The following is a 20,929-nucleotide window of genomic DNA, read 5'->3' as shown; positions in this document are numbered from 1 at the left end:
AATAAAATTTTATAATCTTTAAGTAATACGTACATTTTAGTACATTAGCAGTTTTGTTCATAAACCAGTAAAACTGTAAGTAAAAAAACACATAAAAGTTTACATACCAAGGAGAAACCAAAGCACAGCTTGAAATAGAGGCCCATATCAATATTTCAATTGATCTGACCATAGAGAACGCAACGAAAAAGTGCACCAAAAATACAGACCTAACAAAACTTTTTCATTTCGAAATTCGAATGCCTCGCAAACTTCGGCCCAACAACGAACTCAAACTATTCCCGCCAAAGCAAAGACAAACAAGAATTCAAAAAAGGAACATAACGGTCCAGACATTCGCGAATGTTCTAATAACGAATCGACGTAAAATCGCGGCCTTATCAATTATTCGTTAGATTTTTGCGACCGGCAACACAATGGCCCATCAATAGGAGATTCCTGGACAAAGGGGAAAAAGCTGCCCGGCGGATTTGAATATTTGACATTCTATTTTCAAACTTTTCTAATGTTTTTATATTCCAAACTAATATTGCATTTAGGTACTATAAAATTTTATTGGCATACATGACTATAATATCAACAAAGGATTCAAGTAGACTTTAATATATGCACTCATGGTTATAAATTATGTTATTTCAAAGATCTATTCAACTATAAATTTTAATCAGAGCGATAGCCTGCAACCATAAATTCTATCATCAATTAAAATTTCTTATCGATAATTTAAAATTCGTATTTATCACCAGTAAAAAAAATTTGAACTCATTAAAACCTCCGTGACATTAGGATCGCCTGCCAGTTTCATCACTGTTTTTTTCTTTTTTAATCTGTCACCAATCAAGCGCGCATTTGCAATCGCACAGATAACGAAAATGCACCTCTATTATGCCGGGAAAACATGCCTCTTCATACTAGAGTGTTGACTATCCCGCTCGTTTTATTGAAATGTGAAAGAGATAGATATAAAAGAACGCTCCAGTATTCATGGGTGGAGGCGACGAAGCGTACTAGACTAGTCGATGACATAGGGTTGTATGTCTTTCTAATAGTTCATCGATATTTAGTTTTTATTTATTTATAATTACTGTCTTAATTACTGTCTACACTTTGTAAGGAAAAGTTATTTTTATGAATATGTATAACGACATCAAAAACTTAAATGATGGCAACTTCTTTCAATAATTCGTAATATAAATGCATTATTTAAGTAATCCTAAATTAAAAGTACAAAAATTTATATTACTTTTATACGGGTTGCGTTATGACGATAAACAGATAACAAAAATATCGTAGTACGTTGAACATTTGCAACATCGATAACGATATCGATAGAACATCCCTATTTTCAATAAAAACCTGTCATGTTGCTAGTTTATTGAAGATCGCAAGAATTCTTTCATAAATATGGATTGAACTTAACGTGACCCACAAAGGCCGTACTTGATGCAAATCACTACTCAATACCGCCTTTGACAAAAAGGGTGAGAATCCAAAAATCATAAATCATATTTGTTTGTCATCTGTAACCTAACATAACCCAAAATTAATTATCTGTGGAATATATAAGTCAAAGTACAATATGAACTTTTTAAAATATAACCTTTAAAATAGCTTTAAGTAATATGTAGGTAGGTGTATAAATATATCTACAATTTTTCTAGCACGGGTCGCTAAATTTCGGTAATTGAACTGACATAAAATAAACAGGCATACGTGACTCAAGTAAGACTATCTTTTAGTGTTGTTAATAAAAACCGGTAAAAAATTAAAAGAACGGCATTGAATTACATTTTGAAGACCAGAGACAATATGATAGGAAATAAATATATCTGTATAAATAGATTATATTGCACAACAATTATCGCTCATAAAAAACGTGACGGTTTTTGAAGAGCAGATCTCAACCTTTGTATGTTAATAAAACCGGTGAAATTTTTAAAGATCCGATAATAAAAACCGGAAAAATGTTGAAGAGCAGACTACCTCGATCTTAGTGTTATATAAATAAACCGGTAATTTTTTTGACGAATTGATGTCCATTTTGTAAGCCAGAACATAAGATTACTTAATAATTTAATTAAGTTTTGTGATAGTTAGGAATATTTTTATATAAAGACGGCTTTCAAATGTATCCTATATAATTTAAATTACCATTCAGACTGAATATGTCTACTCCGTCATAATATTCATTTGGAGTATCCTTTTAATAAGTTCTTGGCATTCAAGTCATTTCAATGGTTCTAGATCATTTCTATACATTTTTACAAGAGTAAACCCTTCTATAACACGGTAGACTCGGATCGCGTTGTAGGAGTATTTTCGTCAAACTGTTTATTTGACATATCAAAAACTAAAAACACGAAATTTTTAAAATTACACTTACATAAATACAACTTGGCAAATCTTCGCATTTAAGGGGGGAAATACCGGGTTATATAGTGGACGAATACGAAAGCGCATTATATTATATATTTTCTCTTTTTTGGTAAATTTATGTTTACCGTCATAATTATATATATTTTAAACATACCAAAATGTTTTTTACATTTATCAAAGAATAGCAAATAAGCATTTTACTGTCAATTTATGAGCAAAACCCTATTAATTAGTTTACTGTTATTTTTTAAAATTATATTATTTTTATTTAAAAAATAATCAAATCACAGCTCCACCTTAAAACAGGTCAACAGGTTTCTATGCGGTTAAAGAGTACACCACATTATTGCATGGTACACCATTTGCCGGGTGATGAAAATGATGAAAGATGAAAAAAATACCTTTTTTATTTTGCTATCAGTTAATACATATAAATTATGTTTTATTTAAAAACTTTTTATGAAGAAAAAAAATTAGTCATTTTATGACTGAATAAATTTAAAATAGTAAAAAGTAACGTTTATATAAATTTAAACGTAAGAGAAAAACTACGAAACTTACGGCTATATTTTAGTGTAAAAAAAGACAATAGAAACGCATGTTCGAAACAATGATTTCCGTTTCCGCTTACAAAATGGCGTCGTTTTCCAATATTAAAATGCGTGTTTAAAAAGAAACAACAATACAAAAAGAGAGATTAGCTTGCAGTTTCAATATTTATTGGGGCAGATATTTAACAATAACTCGTAGCATTAGTCATTGTGAAATATCTGCCATATCTACACATTAGCGGCTGGAGATCGATTCTTGTAGAAACAAAAATCTTTAATGGCAATGGTCTCACTAATATGCAATCAAATTTAATCCAGTTCAAGTTGTCTAAATATATTTTCTGCGTTTAATCTGAGAGTAAGACGAGTTTGCGTCTTGAGGTACGCATTTGTATCGACATATGCTGTTAATAATTTAGATACGTTTGTACTGTGCGAGCAGTGTTGGCCTAGTATGCCTCTCTCATTTTTGAGGTCGTAGTTTCGATGCCCAGCTTTACACAAATGGACTTGTAGTACCTACAGAAAACATCGTGAGGAAACCGGCCAGCTTTAGACCCAAAAAGTCGATGGCATGTGTCAGACATAGGCCTTACAGAAATTTGAGGCCCAGACCGAAAAAGATTGTATTGATTTTTGTAAATCTTGTATTTCATTTTTTTTTGTTTCGCCATTCATGAATCCGCGAGATTAGTGTTTTAGTTTGTTTTATTAATATTTTTAAACTATTATAGATTAAGGAGTACCTTAACTTAGATATTTATCGCGGCGACCGAATCAAGAAATTCCGTAACGAAAATAAAAACCTAACACACGATGACGTAACATAGGTGCGGCCAATACGCGTTACAGAGGGACAGAAGACATACTGAGTATTCACATTTCTCTGACGAGATCGGTGACGTAGCGTAAGCGCGGCCGGTGCAGCCGGTACCTACGTGTGAAAGTGAGACAGACTATATAGGCATGTTAGTTTGGTAGAGTGGTTAATTGAAAAAATGTCAAAGAAAAGAAAATACTGCGTAAAATAAAAAGATATTATTGCTTAAGTTGATAAAAAATGTTATGCTTTACTGCGACAGTCCCTATATGCCCACTTTATTAGATTTGGTTATGCATTTTACTAACCATATTTTTTTTCTTTACTTGGGTTACCTGGAAGCGATCGCTTGTCAGCGATAAGGCCGCCCGTTGCATCCCCCAATTTTTAAGTATTATATTTTTTGATTTTGTAGCAATTGAAGGAAGTATGGATAAATAAAAAATAAAATCACGAATTCAATCATCTATTAAAATAGATGGGTTCATATAGGGCAGATTAAAAAAAAAACAATTCAAAGATTCGACAAACACACCGAAAGAATAAAAAATTTATCTATGATTTTTAGTTTAGGAGCTGAATTATTGTTTCCGGTTGAACCCAGCTTACAAGAGTTTCGTTGTAAATTAAACGAACGAAGTATTTTTGTGAAATCTTTACATGAGGATGTGGGAGTGTTTATTAATATAATAAGATTTTGCCGCCACCACCAGTAGAACCAGTGCCCACTAAATTATTTCCGAACCAATTCAACTTAAGATCCTTCAAGAAAATTGCGTACCAAACTGACAGAAGTTTTAAAATTATAAGCTGTTATGAATAAAGTTTTTAGATAGTATTTTAGCGAATTAGGACACATAGGACCATTTAATTAATTATAGTCTATAATATATATTATTGATCGTACACCTTGAACCGATTAAATTTTCGTATATAATTAAGTTTCAATGATTGGAGTAGTAATTAATTAAAGTAATTTAATTTTTTTATGGGATGCTGGCACTCATTTAAATAACTTGTAAATAAATATAAACAACAGAGTTTTATGAAAACGCCATCTCCAAAGGTTGGATGCGATTTTTTCTGTATCGAACTGAACTTAATTTGGCTCTTACACATGACAAAGGTCGCCGCCGGTCAAAAACATTTCACAAACTTTGAATTGTTATCTACATAAATTGAACTTGGGTTGTTTTCGTGAATGAACGCTTGAGTTAACGGGTCACTGTCGCCATAAACATGTATTTGTCCTTAGCAAGTCAGTCAGAGGTATCAGTCACCCACATAGTCCTGAACTTCGCGGCGTGGCTTCCTAAAGACCAGAAATCCTCAAAAACTTCGTTCCCTGAAGCCTGCAAAGTGCCCAGGGAGACTTCCGAGCTACTGGAAGGCGGCCGGCAGGAAGCACGGGCCAAATGGTTGAAGTTCACACTAATTGGTGTAATGTATTTTACAACACTTGGTTCAATTTAAATATTTATTTATTTAAGTATTGTACATAATGTAAAATAAATCTATTTTGATTAATTTAGACTAAGAACTATGCCTCCTTCGATATACACAAAAATTACAGTATCTAATACAGGCACAAGTCACTATCTGTTACGAATGCTATAGAGTTTACTATGAACGCATTTTATAATTGGTTTTATGATGGAGAAGTTGGCTCCCAGTGGATACAGAGAGGACAGTATGAGGCTTAAAATAGAGGAGGCTGAAGTCCAGAAACAGACCATAAAAAGAGGCGGATTATCATAATTGCCAGCTAAAGCGATATTCTTTTAGGATAAAATGGATGGATGACCACGAAAAGGTGGCGAGATATGGCAATGGCTGCTAGGGCCATTACTGTCTTAGAGAAGACCAGTGCAGACTATCCCACCATAGACACTTCCACCTGAGCGGATAGCTGTTGTATTGCACACATACAAAACATCATTCAACACATTTTCGACACTTCGAAACGCTTAAACACCTAAGGACCCTCAAAGAAAAAGGGACGATCACATTTTTCTCCCTAAAAGCTCCGCTTTCAATATCTCTCATGCATTTGATATGGAGATACATTACTGTGCGAAAAAGCTTACGAACATTTTAGGAAGATTTTCTTCAAATAAGTTACCAAAGTCAATTTTTGTGAGATAGAAAATATCCCTGGACACGATGGGGAGTAGAGTAAATGATAAAAATATTTTTTTTTATCAGTCATTTAACATTAATTTTCTTTTTGATTAGTAGAAAGCGTATTAGGTATTCGTATTAGAATTGACGTATGTACTATGAATCCCGTCAATATGTTTCTGACATATCGGACACACACTAAGCGAAGTTTAGTTCCTAAATTCTACCCTGAAAAAGTCGATGCCTCGAATCTTCCATAGAGGGCCAGCTAAATCTTATAACTACTTAGACAATCATCAGTCAATTGTCAACTTAATTATGAACACAATCAATAAACATTACTTATTATTAATTTGTCTCAAGAACGCACTCAGCAAATAAAAACATACATTTCTAAACAATTTTACAACTAACAAACCTTCCGCTTGCGCTCCTTCGTATATACCTGAAAAGAAGAACAATTTTAATTAAAGATATGTACATATGTTTTAATATGTGTAAATAAACCTAACTAGTAGTTTTATTCTCGAACAATCCCTTAAGAGCATGCCAACTCTTAAGACAACATATTTATTTATTCACAATAAATACATACACTTTTCTTACAGTACGAAATTAATACGATAAAGTCGAAACAAGAAAAAACGTGTGGCACTCGGAGACTGGCGGGGTTAAGCTATTGCATAGCATTTTTTACCAACTTATGCGAGTATTTCATATTTATGCGGTTTTTGTTTTCTTTGATATTAATTCAATCTACCGGACTCATTCTAACACGCTTATATAGTCTATCTAACTCTGACGCGTACCAGCTGCATTATTATTTTCTACTAAGTGTTAATATACAATTAATTTAATTTTTTTTGACGTTCATAAGTGTACATGTTTACCTATATGAATAAAGATATTTTTGAGTTTGAGTTTGAATTTATATTCTTTTTTTGCGACTGAGGTGCAAACTAGCTGATGTGGTCTCTGGCAGAATGACCAGCGTTGTGGTCAATTACAGCCACAGCACACACGCATTACATGCTTGAGACGAACCGAATGGGGAATGGGAAAAAATAATTATATGTCTCATTATATCTTATATATATAAATCTCGTGTCACAATGTTTGTCCTCAATGGACTCCTTAACTACCGAACCGATATCAATCAAATTTGCACACCATGTGCAGTTCGATCCAACTTGAGAGATAGGGTAGCTTAGATCTTTAATTATAGTCGGAATTTTATTTTATTGCAAATTATTTGTTTATTATTTGATACAATTCTAAGAGATGGCGCTGTGTTAAAAGTACCAACGTTTCCCATAAGTTCTCCTACCGTTTCTCTTGAATAGCTTACTACTATGTAATATAATAAAGAGCTAAGCCACAGCAACGCTTGGCCGAGTCTACTAGTATCTTATATTTAATTTTTCTCTTTGATTTTGTGTTTATGTGTGTGTGTTTTGTTTGTAATAAATATGTCTATGTCTATTTATATCAAATCCGGCCCAGTAATCCATCCAAACCAATACTATAAATATTATATATTATAGGAGTAGAGTAATATTTGAGTATTTTGTTGACTAGTTTTAACGAATCGGCCAAGTCAATGTTTGCTAAACGAGATGAGATTAAATCGGTCATCAAAAGCTAACGATATTAATATGCATTTTATTTTGCGGTTAAACTAAAATATTCATTGTTTTGCAAATTACAAATAGGCAACAGAAAATGATAATTTTAGGTTGTATATTTCCGAAATAGAATAACGATAAAATTATCGAGGCCAAAGGACGACCAATAATTAAAGTTTATGTATGTGTGTGTGTATGTAGTATGATGTTTATATTGTTACTGATTTATTTTTGTTTTACTTATATTATACATATAAAGTCTAAACCGTTTACGCCGACATCGTTTAGAACATCTTACCAACCGGTTATATTGACCAAAATCAAAGGCCCCGGCTGAATTCGATTGTTACGACTATCGGTTTTTACGACCAAATATGAGTAATCCCTTCGATGTCGTTGTAACATATTTTGACCCTATGATTATAGCTTTTTTAATCTGTGAAACTTATCACACTAATTTGTATATGTGGGTGTGTTTGTCATTAATATTTATTGATAAATAAATAAATATGAAGAAAAATATTCTCATTTTGATTTACTTCCGGGCGTGATAACTATGAAGTGGTAACCATTTCTACTAAATTTATTTGATAATAACATCCTGAAGAAACTAACAAGTATTAGAGCGAAGTACAGAAAGTGACTAAAGATTCATACAGCAAAAACGCCTTATTGGCAGTTCGCAGTTCCTTCACTCGCGCTTACATCATTCGCGTTTTACTAAAAAATGCGACCCTATTCCTAATTCCTATATTCGCGGCTAAAGATTTCTTTATTAGCGGATCTAATCAGTTCATACATAATAATCCTGATATACATGTTGTTGAATGCTGGAAGGAATTTGGCATAGCAAATTGCATCGTAAACAAAATAATCATTGGATAACTGAAGCCACATTGAAGTCATGATGGAAAAAAACTGTAGCTAGCTAGCGGAGAATCTGTGCAAATTCGAACTTTGACTGCAATAGCCGAAATTGGTATGAATAGGACCAGATGGGAATCGAACAGATATAATCAAGTGACATTTAGGAATTGCTTGAATCGCATGATGAAGATTTGACTGAATCGGACTTGGAGGAAATGTTAAATTCACCGCCCATTGAAGAAGATGCCAGAAGCATTGGAAACTTGAAGTTTTATTTGAAAAATCTAGAGAAAGTTTAAGAATGGCAAATGAACTTTCCTTATGAAAATTGCTCCGTCCATTGCACGAAGTCTTATTTTTAATAGGCAAATTGCTAATGCCATCGCTGAATATCAGTCTAAGTTGGGTAAAGTTTTAAAAACTACCAAGCGGGAAAAAGAAACAAAATTCTTTAAACCATATATTCTTGTGACGAAAAGAATCCCCTGTGATCCCATATAAATTACCATTCACAGTTTCTGTATTCGCGGCATTTATACTCCGCTAATAAAGAGCTTCTACTAGGATAAATAGTGGTGTAACGTTTCATTTTACGTTACGCAGTAACTCCACAGAATATAGAGGATACACATAAACTAAAACTTTTAATAACTGTCGCGTTATAAATTTGATCTCCAACAGCGAGTATATCATGCGTAAATTTTAACACTTATTAAAATATTTATTTAAACATGTTTCAGTTTGAAACACACGAGTAATGAGTGAGGCCAGGGCTTGAGTGATTCGTTAACGGCTAGCTTTAATTGCAAGCACGGTCCGCAAATAACTGAATGTGTTTATTTAAATGAAAAGTAATAAACAGTAATAATGAGAGATCAGATTTCCTTTAACATTCACGAGGAAGAAACATCAAAGTATGAAGTCATCAAGTCATTATTGTGACACAAAAGGAACATATATTTTAAAGTACACCTGTTTTGAACATTTTATCAGCATTTTTTGAACGAAGATGTACTATCAGACCCATGAAAATAAAATAGATCAGTGGCGCTACAACTCTGTTAGGTCAGAGAAGGATTTCTGTATCGTATTCATAATCGTTTGACAGTGTACCTAATAGGTATTGGTGATCAGCTTCCTGTGCCTGACACACGTTATCGACTTTTTGGGTTTAAGGCAAGCCAGTATCTTTAAACCTAAAACACACCTCAGGAATGAGAGTGGCACGATGAAGCCACTAGGTCAATACTGCTCTGACCAGTGAACAAAAATAGATGTTCTATTCTTTATTTGCTAACAGTACCGAAGTGGACGTTCCATTACACGGTTTTAAGTTACGAAACTATAAAGTGGTGCGGGACACAATTATCGCCCAGCTCATGTAAACTAAGCAAGTGGACACACAGACATATAAAAATACCTACTTTTTTAATTATTTGGTTTCTTAAACCGAATCTAAAACAATTTCGTCAGTTACCAACTTTTGTAGTCTCTTTTTATTAATAACTAGCTGCCCCCGCAAAGTTCGTTACCTTAACATTTTTTTATTTTGGCTATCTTTAGGTACATACCAACATATGAAACAATTTGCTACCCTGTAAGGGTGTTAGAACTACACCTATTTTACGCACGGCGCAAGAGTTTCTACTCTAAGCGGGACAAAAGGTAAACATACTATGTATTTATACGAAATTTAAAAAAAAAACAGTTGCTGTGCCATTCTAGGCTTTAGATTTATGTATCGGCTTGGAGATAATTTTTTCCTTAATATGTAGACCAGCCTGTTGCATATGATGTCGACTTTCGGTCTAAGCCATGCCAGTCTTTCAGGATTTCCTTCACCATACGAATGAATCAAATGCGCACATTGACCATAAAGTACTCGAGAAAAAGAGGGTTCGAACTCACGACCTCAGAGATGAGAGCACGCTGTATACATGCTCTGTTGTATGTATTTAATTTCTTTATCAGTTTATTTGAAATCCAAAGTTTAGTCTAATAATATGGACAATAACCAAAACGGATTACCCCGTACATACGAAGATATGTATTAGCAATTCACTAATAACTTATTGGTTGATATGTGTAAGTGTGTGTTATAAGATCTTTAAAATCCATTGGATTTCCTTCAATATGAACTTTTCACAAACGAAAAATATAAATCTGTATGACGCGAACATGTTATAGCAAAGACTAAAATGAATGACTTTAAATTTTTCTCCAAAACTAATCCACTTAGGCATTACCAACAAGAATTCAGAGTGCTCTAGATTCAACACGCCGTTTTCCTTCAATATGTAAATAGAATAACTTTTAAAAAAATAAAATTCAACATACGACCTTTTATACTGTATTTGCGTTCTGCGATTTTGTACTTTAATATAACGGGGTAATGTTGATTTTCTTTTGAATGTAGCAACGCATTTATAGAGGTCTAAGTGCGGTGTAAGTTATAAGATTCAAAGTCGAAACTTAAGTATGACTTACGTCTGTCAAAATCCGATACGTTGTTGACATAAGCGATTCGCACGAGCGAGCTTTCCGAGTGCTTTGATCCCTTGCCGTGTGGGATGTCTCTCTGCATCTCCTACCACACTTATCACAGAGCTCGGAACGGACTCGCCAGCACTACGTAATATTTACCCTTGCGTGATTGTACAAATAGTGTAGTATTGGTTGCCTGGAAGATATCGCTCTAAAGCGATAAGGCCGCCAGTTGCCCTTCTTTTTATTTAAATATGTCAACTATATTATATTTCTGTATACAACGAACTGTTAAAAAAATATACATTTTGACATAAATTTACGGGTTTTAATTGAACATTTTCTAAATCAAATAGACTGTAACTGGATCACCAATAAATCATTATTTTCAATCAAAATTAGCTGTATGTTACGCCAATGCGGTAGCAATTTACATTTACATTACATACAAAAATATATACACATAAAAAACACAATACATACGAAAGGACAGTAATAGATTAAAATATTAATAAAAGGCGCAGATATTAGATTTCTTTACAATCATACATACATAAAGATATAACGTGAAGAATTTATCCTCGTTTAAAGAAAACATGTATAATCAAGTCCTTACGATCGCTTTTAACTTGTACCACACACCCGCACACCAGGGGTTAAGACTGAACTCGTAAATATGTCGGGTTTATAGTCGCGCACCCCTGCCCAGGGTTCGCTGGGGCAAGGGGCGCTACCGGTCTTAAGTCCTAACTAGCACTGACAAGCGATGATAACAATCGAATTACAGTCGCGACAGCCGACAGGTATTTGTTTGTGTTTTAAAAATGGAACCGTTAACAAAATTTGAAAATGGAATACGAAATGTTTAGTAAGATTTTTTTAGTAATTACAGAAAACAATCATATCATTGCTTTACATATAAATCACTTGATGACGCAGCCTTTGTTAACGCAATACAAAGACGAGACAGTAGACAGTCCCAAAACGACCCTCAGAAGCTTCAAAAATCGATTCAAGTCAACGGACGTAAAACGAGAGGCTCTTTGCAAAACTTCATTAAGATTTGAGACTTCAACCGTACAGACTGGGTTTAAGATAGCGAAAAACCTGGAGTATCATCCCCTTATAGACCTTAGGGATCTTATAATAATTCGCAGACCTCTCAATGCCTTTTTTCTATGACATTTTTATATTTGCATATATAAAAATTACGATTTCATATTTAATTAAAATTAAATGGTTGAAACGAAAATGATAGTTATAAGAAATATTTAATTTTGAAGTAAGAAATTCTTTAGTTTTATTTCGCGCATAAAATAATTAGCAAGTGTTGTATTTGAATTTTAGTTTTTATTAGAATTTGCACTTGTACAATACACGTCACTAAACTAATAATGTGCCTATTAATTATGGGAGTAAGGTAAGCCTACGATTCCTGTGTCCGATTTTCTTTTGGCTATATATTAACTACCAACACCACCAACGATCAAGCATTATTTGCCTTTAAAGTAAGTTCGATCGAATATATCCGACATTATTAAAATATTAACCAATTAATAAAAGTCAAAAGTCAACAGGCAAAAGGCAATGTAATTGTTGAAGAGACTACGTCTGGCATACTCTGTGGGCGTAATTCAGACCATGTAGCATATCGCCACGCTTATAAAAAAAGCCTGAAAATATAGACTTGGCTCCTACAGTGTGTAGAAATAAAACAAGAGAGAATACGCGTTCATCTACTCTTGTGACTGAAACCCAAAGGATGGAAAATTTCATCGCAAAACTAGCAATTCGGTTATTTTCCGAGCAATCGCTTGCAACTTCATAATTGACGTGAAAAATTCAAAAAGCTTGCCCAATCCTGTTAATTGGATCGCGGTAAACTGACTCCCCACTATAGACAAAGTAGAGCCTACCACAGAGCTTTTAATGTTTAGCGACGATCGCAGTTACAGCTTTCGTTGTTAAACTAACGCTATGTAAACGCTAATGTGTAAAAAATAGGTGTACTAAGTCTCATAATTTCACAATGTACACACTATTTAAGTTATTTTTTTTTAAACTTCTGTAGGCGCATGAGGGTTAAATTTTGACAGAAAGACACGACGACATGCAGCGTTTTTGTCGAAGAAAAGGGAGAGAGCGATTGAGACCGAATGAAAGAGAGTGAGAAAAAATACACGCTATTGGTTGATGTATTCGTTTAGTAGTCACATATTAAAACTTTAGATGGCAATTCATTACAATTAATATTTTAGATAGATTAGATTTAATAACTAGTCTTGTTATTCATAATTATTACTTGTCTACGGCATCCCTTACATAATTTATAAGTGTGTCATAATGAATAAAACCAATGAATAAACAAAGGTAGAAAATAAGAACATGAACAGAAGTACATACATGTCTGAAAGGATAATAAATGTATTTATGTAAATAAATAAATAAATAAAATATAAGATGACATTTGCATGCCTATTTATATGTGGCGGATTTTTGTAATTTATGTAACTAATTGTAAGACTATTCTAGCAAATAAACGATTTGATTTGATTTGATAATTAACAACGTTTACAAAGTGTACACAGTGTGAATATATATATATAAATATGTGGAGTGATCATTTATTAGTTCATGATCGTCTATTGGGGCATTTACATCAGTTATAATTAATATACAAAGAAGTTTCACTCCCGGCATGTTACTTTGTACGCACGCATTTTTTTTCTATGTGCAGGCAAGATGGTGCTAAAGTCGAGCATTGACCTTTAGGTTAGCAATACCTGAACCATGATAATACGATGTTCATGTAATGCAAAGTGTTATTAGTGTGAGAGACACATTCACAGTCAACATACACAAACAAGCATAGTCTGTAAGGATATATAATATATATATAATAAAAAAATAAATGCCTCCACACGAGGCGTTCTAGGGGGTAAGCTGCCCACCACTTCCCCTTTTCTTTCCTCTAATTTTAGAGTAGAGTTAATATTTTATCATAATAAACTACAAATTTGAGTATTGATGATATAGCGTTTTTCTTTTCAAAACGATGATTCGTAAATCATTTGTAAATTTTAATTAACCAATAAATTCACTTTAAATTGCATTACCGTGGTAATGAAAATATCTATATTTTACAAAAGCCGTTACTCAACAAAAATGCAAGAATAAACAAAATATTACCTCAAACCTCTTACACTAACGAGTCGACATAGTAAAAAATAGTCTGCATTTTTCGAAATTAGCCATCAGCGTACAAGCCTTTTAGATGATGAGGGCGGGACAAAAGGGATTTCTGAACGCTTACCTGCTAATTACGAAATTTGAAATTATCGAAATGTGGTTTGGTGGATTTAAATGACGGTTTATTTCGTTTTGGGACTTAATGATTAATTACCGTTTCCAGCAGTGTGTTAAGCAATTTTTATCATTAATTGAAAACAGTGCCGAACTTGCGCTCGTCCTGCTTGGACACTGACTAAAAACATCGTGAAGAAACTCGTAAAACAAAAAATCTAAGACGTATCACAATAGTTAAGAAAACGTGTGGCACTCGGGGACTGCCTCCATGAAGCTATTGCATAGCATTTGTTATCAACTTATGCAATTACAATTATTTATTATTTATGCAGTATTTTTTTCTTTGATATTAATTCAATCTACCACTCTACCACTCAGACTCACACAACTATAATATTGTCTGTCTCACTCTGACGCGTACCGGCTGCACCAGCTGCATTTACGCTGCGTCGACAAGAGAGATGTCAATACGCAGTATGCGTTCTGTCCCACTCTAACGCGTATTGGCCGCTCCTATAATATAACTTCCTCGTGTGTTAGGTTTATTTTCGTTACGGAATTTCTTGATTCGCTCGCCGCGCTCTAAGCCCGCGATAACATCTATGCAATAGTTTAAAAAAGATTGATACAGCTGGTGTATTGGATCCTTGCCACCTTAAACTTTCTGAATGATCTGCTGGTGATTGGTTTTATAAGTAAATTTACTAGACGTAACAAATACTCCTGGCGACGGCGCCGAAATTGTGGTCCAATATAATCTTAATATTGATATACCACGCCCTTTTGAACGCATAAATCAATATCCCTAATTAGTTAATCCCTGCTGCTTCTTTACCTGGCTTTAGAGAATTATCAAATTATTAATAGGAAATAAAAAGCATAATGTGAGGAAACCGCATGTGTTTTAAAACAAATGATCACGAAATATAATATATATATACATTAATACTTAATAATGTATACAAAAAACTTTCTTGTACTTTAAGTAAATTTGTAAGGTTACAATAAAAACTTTTCACATTGTATTTTTTATTTATATTCTTCTATTTTAATTGTTAGTGAACACAATAAACGTTCATTTTTAAAGATGAAACATTTGCTATTAAAATTGTTTATAAGTACTTACTTACCATAATGTACTACAAATTTTACTCATTATCATCCATATTCGTGAGGTTGCATAATTCGGACAAGCCATCACTAATTACAATACGTATATAGTCTGTGGGGAAAGAACGCGCGTGGTAGTAATACAAACTAATAAAATTTATATTTAGTATGTAACATTAAAGTTAAATAAAAAAATATATATATTTCACGATGACTGTTGAACGACGTAACATTGTTAAACAAAAGGATAAATTGCTAATTGAGACCTGCAGCGACCTTAAATGCCATGGGGGTTACGTGGGTAACACTGAAAATGTTTATAACTGGCCAGTTAGAAACATTGCTAATGAAAACTCTTTGAATTACAATTTTAGACCTCTTTGGTAACCTAATGTAGTAAATTGTCATTTGTTTTTGTGTATTGGCGGCAAATATATTATTTACTATAACTTTCGTTGTGGAATTACTCAACAACAAAGCTATGATAGGCTGCGATTTGCATTTCTTAATGAAGCCCCATCTCGTGCCACTATTTACAATTGGTTTAACGAGTTTAAGCGCGGACGAAACAATCTTAATGATGACCCACCCGCGTGAGGGAAGTCCTTTAACAGCGACATCTGAAGTTAACATCACTGATGTGCGACGCATGATAGAGCAAGATAAGTAAGTTACCTATCAGCAGATACGGGCAAGCCTAGGCATTACTTTTTCGAAAATATTCTATAAATAAAAAATTCTTAATTGGGGATTTCAAACAAGTCTTATAGTTATAGAGCCTATAAAACAAAATATCTATATATCAATACTAAATTAACTTTTTAAACGAAAACTACGAAAAGGTATAATATTTACATAACGTTTTACGCGCAATATAATTGTTATAAAAGTATAGTAAATAGTATTTGACGTCCTGATGGAGTGAAAGAACATTATCCCTAAGACAAATAATGTACATTAAAGGATAGTAGGGATAGACGCCATACAGTCTGTAATAAAGGAATCGCGTAAAACTTATTCTGTCTGCACTCTAACATAAAACAGTATTTAGTTTAATTTGGAGCCCAAACAGACGAGTTACACAAAACAAATGCGTTGCACAAGCTTGAGATGGCCTTAATGTTATAAAAAAGTTTAATCATAAAAAAAGCAACGTAATTGACAACAGAGTAAAATCTATACATTCAACAATCATTAGTTTAATTTTATTGTGAACTCTATGGCACTAACAAGTCAATATATTAAAAAGGCAACAATGCACTCCGTTCGGATAATTAGAACTTGAACAATGCTTTAACCTGACACTGATTGCATCATCATTGTAAAGTGGTAATGTTATCTGTGATATCATTGTTTAATTAATACGAATATTTGAAATGCAAGTAATATAAAAAGCGATATTTTAAATTTAACTAAACTTATTTTTTATATCTAAGTAATGAAATTATATTAGGACGGTGCTGGCCTTGTGGCTTCAGCGTGCGACTCTCATACCTGAGGTCGTAGGTGCGATCACCGGCCGACCCATAAAATCGACTGCGTCTGGTACCGAACCTACTATGGTAAATAATTAATTAATGTTAATTATTTATTACAAAAAAGGAGTTTTTACCAACAAATTGAAATAATTTACCCGCAATTTAAACCTCTAGGTCATATCCATCGCTACTGAGACACAAAGCACACTTAAAGAATAACCTTTTTCAACAGATTCAATTCAAAAACACCCCATATCCTACGGGACAAGACTTCATTGGAGTTCTAGTTTATTTAAAACCACAGCGTACATTAAAAATATAAAATGCAAATATACATTAATATGTGGAGTGCACATTTATATAATGAAGTTTTTAATTTGAATGCGTAATGGGATGGAGCTGTGGGATGATATCTTTGACCGGCTTTGAAAGCAAAACCGCTCTTGCATATGCGGCTGAGCTTAAGATCCTCTATATCTTACTTTTATTCCTTCATATATTAACTTTTGCATTTGCTTTTAGCTTTAAATAATATACTGTATGTGTCGACACAACTTTATTTAACTTACGTGCTGTGTAATTTAATTTACTATAAAAAAATTGTCGTGATGAATATTTACGATATATTTTTTTAACTAAGTACCTTCCGCATATAATATGCGAAAATCGATATTAGCAAGATGTTTTCAACATCGTCAACAGTAATCATCAAATTTCAGTCCATTTACATAATTAATTATTCTTCCTCAGAAATCACGCTAAATTGGTGAAATCCAGTTTTGATTTTATGACGTCCATAGAGCAGAGACGCGGCCGAGGGACGTCATAAAAAAAACAGATATTAAAGTAATCTAAGCCACGATTACTGGATACTTGCAACAGAGGCAATTTTCCTCTTTTATCATACTTGAAAGTATGCATAAATATTTTTCTTACTTAACTTAAAGAAAGAAAGAAAAGATTTGTTTCTAATAAATAATAATATATAATTTGTGTCTAATAAAGTTCTTTCTTTCTTTCTTACTTAACTTATTGTTTATAAGTTCGTAAACCTATGTGGACCTACACGAAATTAAATATAAAATCAAGATTGTAGGGACTTATATATATTGCTATAATATTGCTATTGTCTATTTTTTTAGACTCCACAACTTTTTAGAAAAACCTGCCCTAGTTTACAAGGATTTTAAGTATCATGTGTAACTTGCAAATTAAACTTTTTTCAATATGACACTAAACTTTTCTTAAACTGCACTGTAGGCTTTATTTGTGAAAGATTAAAAGGAAATGTTTTGGAGAGCCTCATTTAAGAAGGCTTCCATAATCAATGTCTATGTAGTGTTTGTTACAGCTCGCTGATTCTTAGGCAAACAATTAAAGACAGTGTATTACAAATGGAAATATTTTTCTTATGCTAAATGCTAAATATTTCATTTTTTTATTAGCAATTATGAATATTTTTCTATATTGAAAGAAAACAATTGAAGCTCATGAGTATCTAAAAACTTGATATCTTCAAAGTCCCAAACCAAAAATGTAAGTGGTAGCAAAATGAATATTAACTGGGGTTAAAAAGACATAATTGTTGCTGATAAATAATCATAAATACAATAATGTAAAGTTTTTCTCTTCTTTAATTAAATTATAGATTAATCAAGGTGTAATAGTTAAATACACTGTTCAACAAAAAGGAGCTGGCAAGAGAGATAATGGCCATATTAATCATTTGTTCATATTTTAAATCCAATAAGTATTAAAATGGAAACAGAGTTCAAGAAGATTAAATTTTTCCTAATTGAAAAGAATATTTGTAAACCTTTAATAAAAGCCCATTTCTTAAAAAATATATTTATTATTTTAATAGTAGCAAAAAAACCCAGTTTCTTTTAAAAATTATTTAAAATATCAAAGCTTTTCAAACAATTTTATTGCATTACAAGGCATAATAGTAAATATTCCTAATCTAATCAAAACAATGCATATAAACGTTAAGAATGATGCTTAGTACGACAAATAAAGATCTAATTAAGCACAATATTATCGTAAACATGTTATGTCCGTAACATTATTAAAGATCAAACACAAACTTCAAAGGATATCAACAACGTGCAACAAATTTATTCCTAAGAAAATCTCATTAATAAATGCCCCGAATGACCGTAAACCTAAAAATAGCACAGGACTAAGGATGCAACTTACCGGTTGTTAGCAGAAAAACGAATAAGACACCATAATACAAACACATCTTTCACCCTATCTAAATAGAAACGTTCACAATAAAGATCAAACTGTTAATTTCAGTACTGAGGTAAACATTTTTATGTTAAAGGATGCTTAAAAGAAGCATTTTGGAAGCACAAATATTACGTACGCCAGAATAAGCTGGACAGCCTAAACAGACTAGCGACGCGGACTGAGTGAGCTTTAGAAGTTCGAACTTCGAATTCGAAAAGTCTCTTTCACAGACGGCACACATATGTAGATTTTTATATAAATAAAAGTCCCACAATGATAATTTTGGTATGTCAAAGGATCAGACAGCTGCTAACTTCACTGTTTATTTTGACAGTTTGAGTTCATTGACATGATTCGTTCAGAAACAAATGATTTGGTCGAAACTAAGGAATAGAGATAATAGATAGATAACGAAAATAATAATAAAAGCTAGATGAATTTCGTAAGCAAAAATACCCTTTAAAAAAAATTGTTATAAAATTTCTATTTTTGTTTTAGAACGGTATATGAACACAATTTTGTGGGTGAATAGTACTGGTTTAAATTCATAGATGTCGCTGTTAACCGTACAATGAAGACTCTTTGTTGCAGTTAAACTAGTATTGTTATAGATTTTATCTCTTGGGTAGGATTAGGGTTTCTTAGAAAAACTCAATGTTAAACATTCTTTTTATTGCCGAAATGATATTTAGCAAAAGTCTGAGCAACCAGCAATGGAAAGACTAATGTTGCATCTGCATACAGCTTAATTGGTGTGGCATTTGATTTTATTTTCCCCCATGAGACGGCTTCATCTGGCCTTGCTCCAGAATCACTACCATCGAATTCACTAGCTGTATTAACATATACAGCAAAATCAGCACCATTTCTCATAAGATTAGCATTACAAATATGGTGCTTTACAACACCACCACCAAGAATAATCACACCAGTGTTATTTGCTTTAACAGCCATTGTGTTAAGCCGACGTAGGTCTCCTAGTATATCAATGACAAGTCCTGGTTTATTATATGAATGAAAATACATCATATCACCAAGAGAACCATCAGTCAGAGCTGGACTGAAAATTGGAATATTATTTTTCCAAGCCCAGTAACAAACTGAACTTTCATTGTTGATTCTTTCTCCTAATCTTGCTATTATTCTTGAAGGTGTCCATATAGTACCTTCTTGAAGCTGTTCATTAACCATTTCAGTCAGTAATGGAGTCACCCATTCTTCAAATAGGCAGTAATTGTCATTGGGGACTAACAAATTACCAATTCTATTTATTCCTCTGGTTCTCAAAACCTTGCCACTTAAATTAAAGTCTCCAATATAAGTAGGAGCGAGGCACTTTATAAAATCTTCTTCTACACCACCAGCAGTAGTAACAATACAATCTACAAGTTTATTTTTAACCAGAAAGCGTATAGTATCACGTAAGCCAGAAGAAATCATGTTGGATGTGTAGCCTAAGAAAATAGTACAATTAGTAGTCTTTTTTATGAATATATCTTCTTCATAAGGATCACGATTTTCGTCAGACAGTGGGACGGAGCGACATTTTAACATTTTATTTATTTCCGTCACTGCTTTACCAAAACTTGTGGCTTGAAAACCAGAACGTTCATAACTCTCGAGAATTTTGTTATAATCTGCCCCGTTTTCCCAATCATAGCCGCAGACGGTTGGTGTTTCTGCTGGAAGTTCCTGACTTGGGGCTAAAACAGCACTTACTGCAACGTCAGGAGCGAGGTATTTGGGTTTCTCAATTTTAGATAAGTCCATTATGATTGTACTTTTCTCAAACTTTTAACATTTCTAATGGTAACTTGGTAACCTCGCAGATATCTTGGATTATATGATTTCGGAAAAATAAATCAAAATACTGAATGTAAGCAATAAGAATAATACTTTTGTTGACAGCGAGTAGCGACATTTGATGTTTACACTTTACAGTCTCGACTCTCGAGA

General features: G+C 33.0%; 2 protein-coding genes across 3 annotated transcripts in view; both read right to left on the bottom strand.

Moving 5' to 3' along the window:
• LOC111002085 (tyrosine-protein kinase-like otk) overlaps nt 1–19,328 on the bottom strand; it is a 40,893-nt gene extending 21,565 nt beyond the window's left edge. The window contains exons 1-2 of one of the 2 annotated variants that reach the window (XM_045629508.1): nt 18,938–19,328; nt 6,287–6,313 (exon numbers count right to left, since the gene is read on the bottom strand). In XM_045629508.1, the coding sequence (XP_045485464.1) occupies nt 6,287–6,313; nt 18,938–18,983 (73 nt within the window). In that variant the 5' untranslated portion in view covers nt 18,984–19,328. The remainder of the gene's footprint in view (nt 1–6,286; nt 6,314–18,937) is intronic. The other variant, XM_045629509.1, reaches the window with a different exon arrangement.
• A 300-nt stretch (nt 19,329–19,628) lies between these two features.
• On the bottom strand, nt 19,629–20,929 carry LOC111002931 (probable deoxyhypusine synthase). Its single transcript, XM_022273221.2, has one exon. It carries the CDS (start codon nt 20,741–20,743, stop codon nt 19,631–19,633), a length of 1,113 nt encoding a protein of 370 aa, XP_022128913.1. The 5' UTR covers nt 20,744–20,929; the 3' UTR covers nt 19,629–19,630.

The sequence above is a fragment of the Pieris rapae genome, chromosome 9, assembly GCF_905147795.1.
Source record: "Pieris rapae chromosome 9, ilPieRapa1.1, whole genome shotgun sequence".
Classification (NCBI taxonomy): domain Eukaryota; kingdom Metazoa; phylum Arthropoda; class Insecta; order Lepidoptera; family Pieridae; genus Pieris; species Pieris rapae.
The sequence above is the reverse complement of the archived record's forward strand: the minus strand, read 5'-3'. Positions and strand labels throughout refer to the sequence as shown.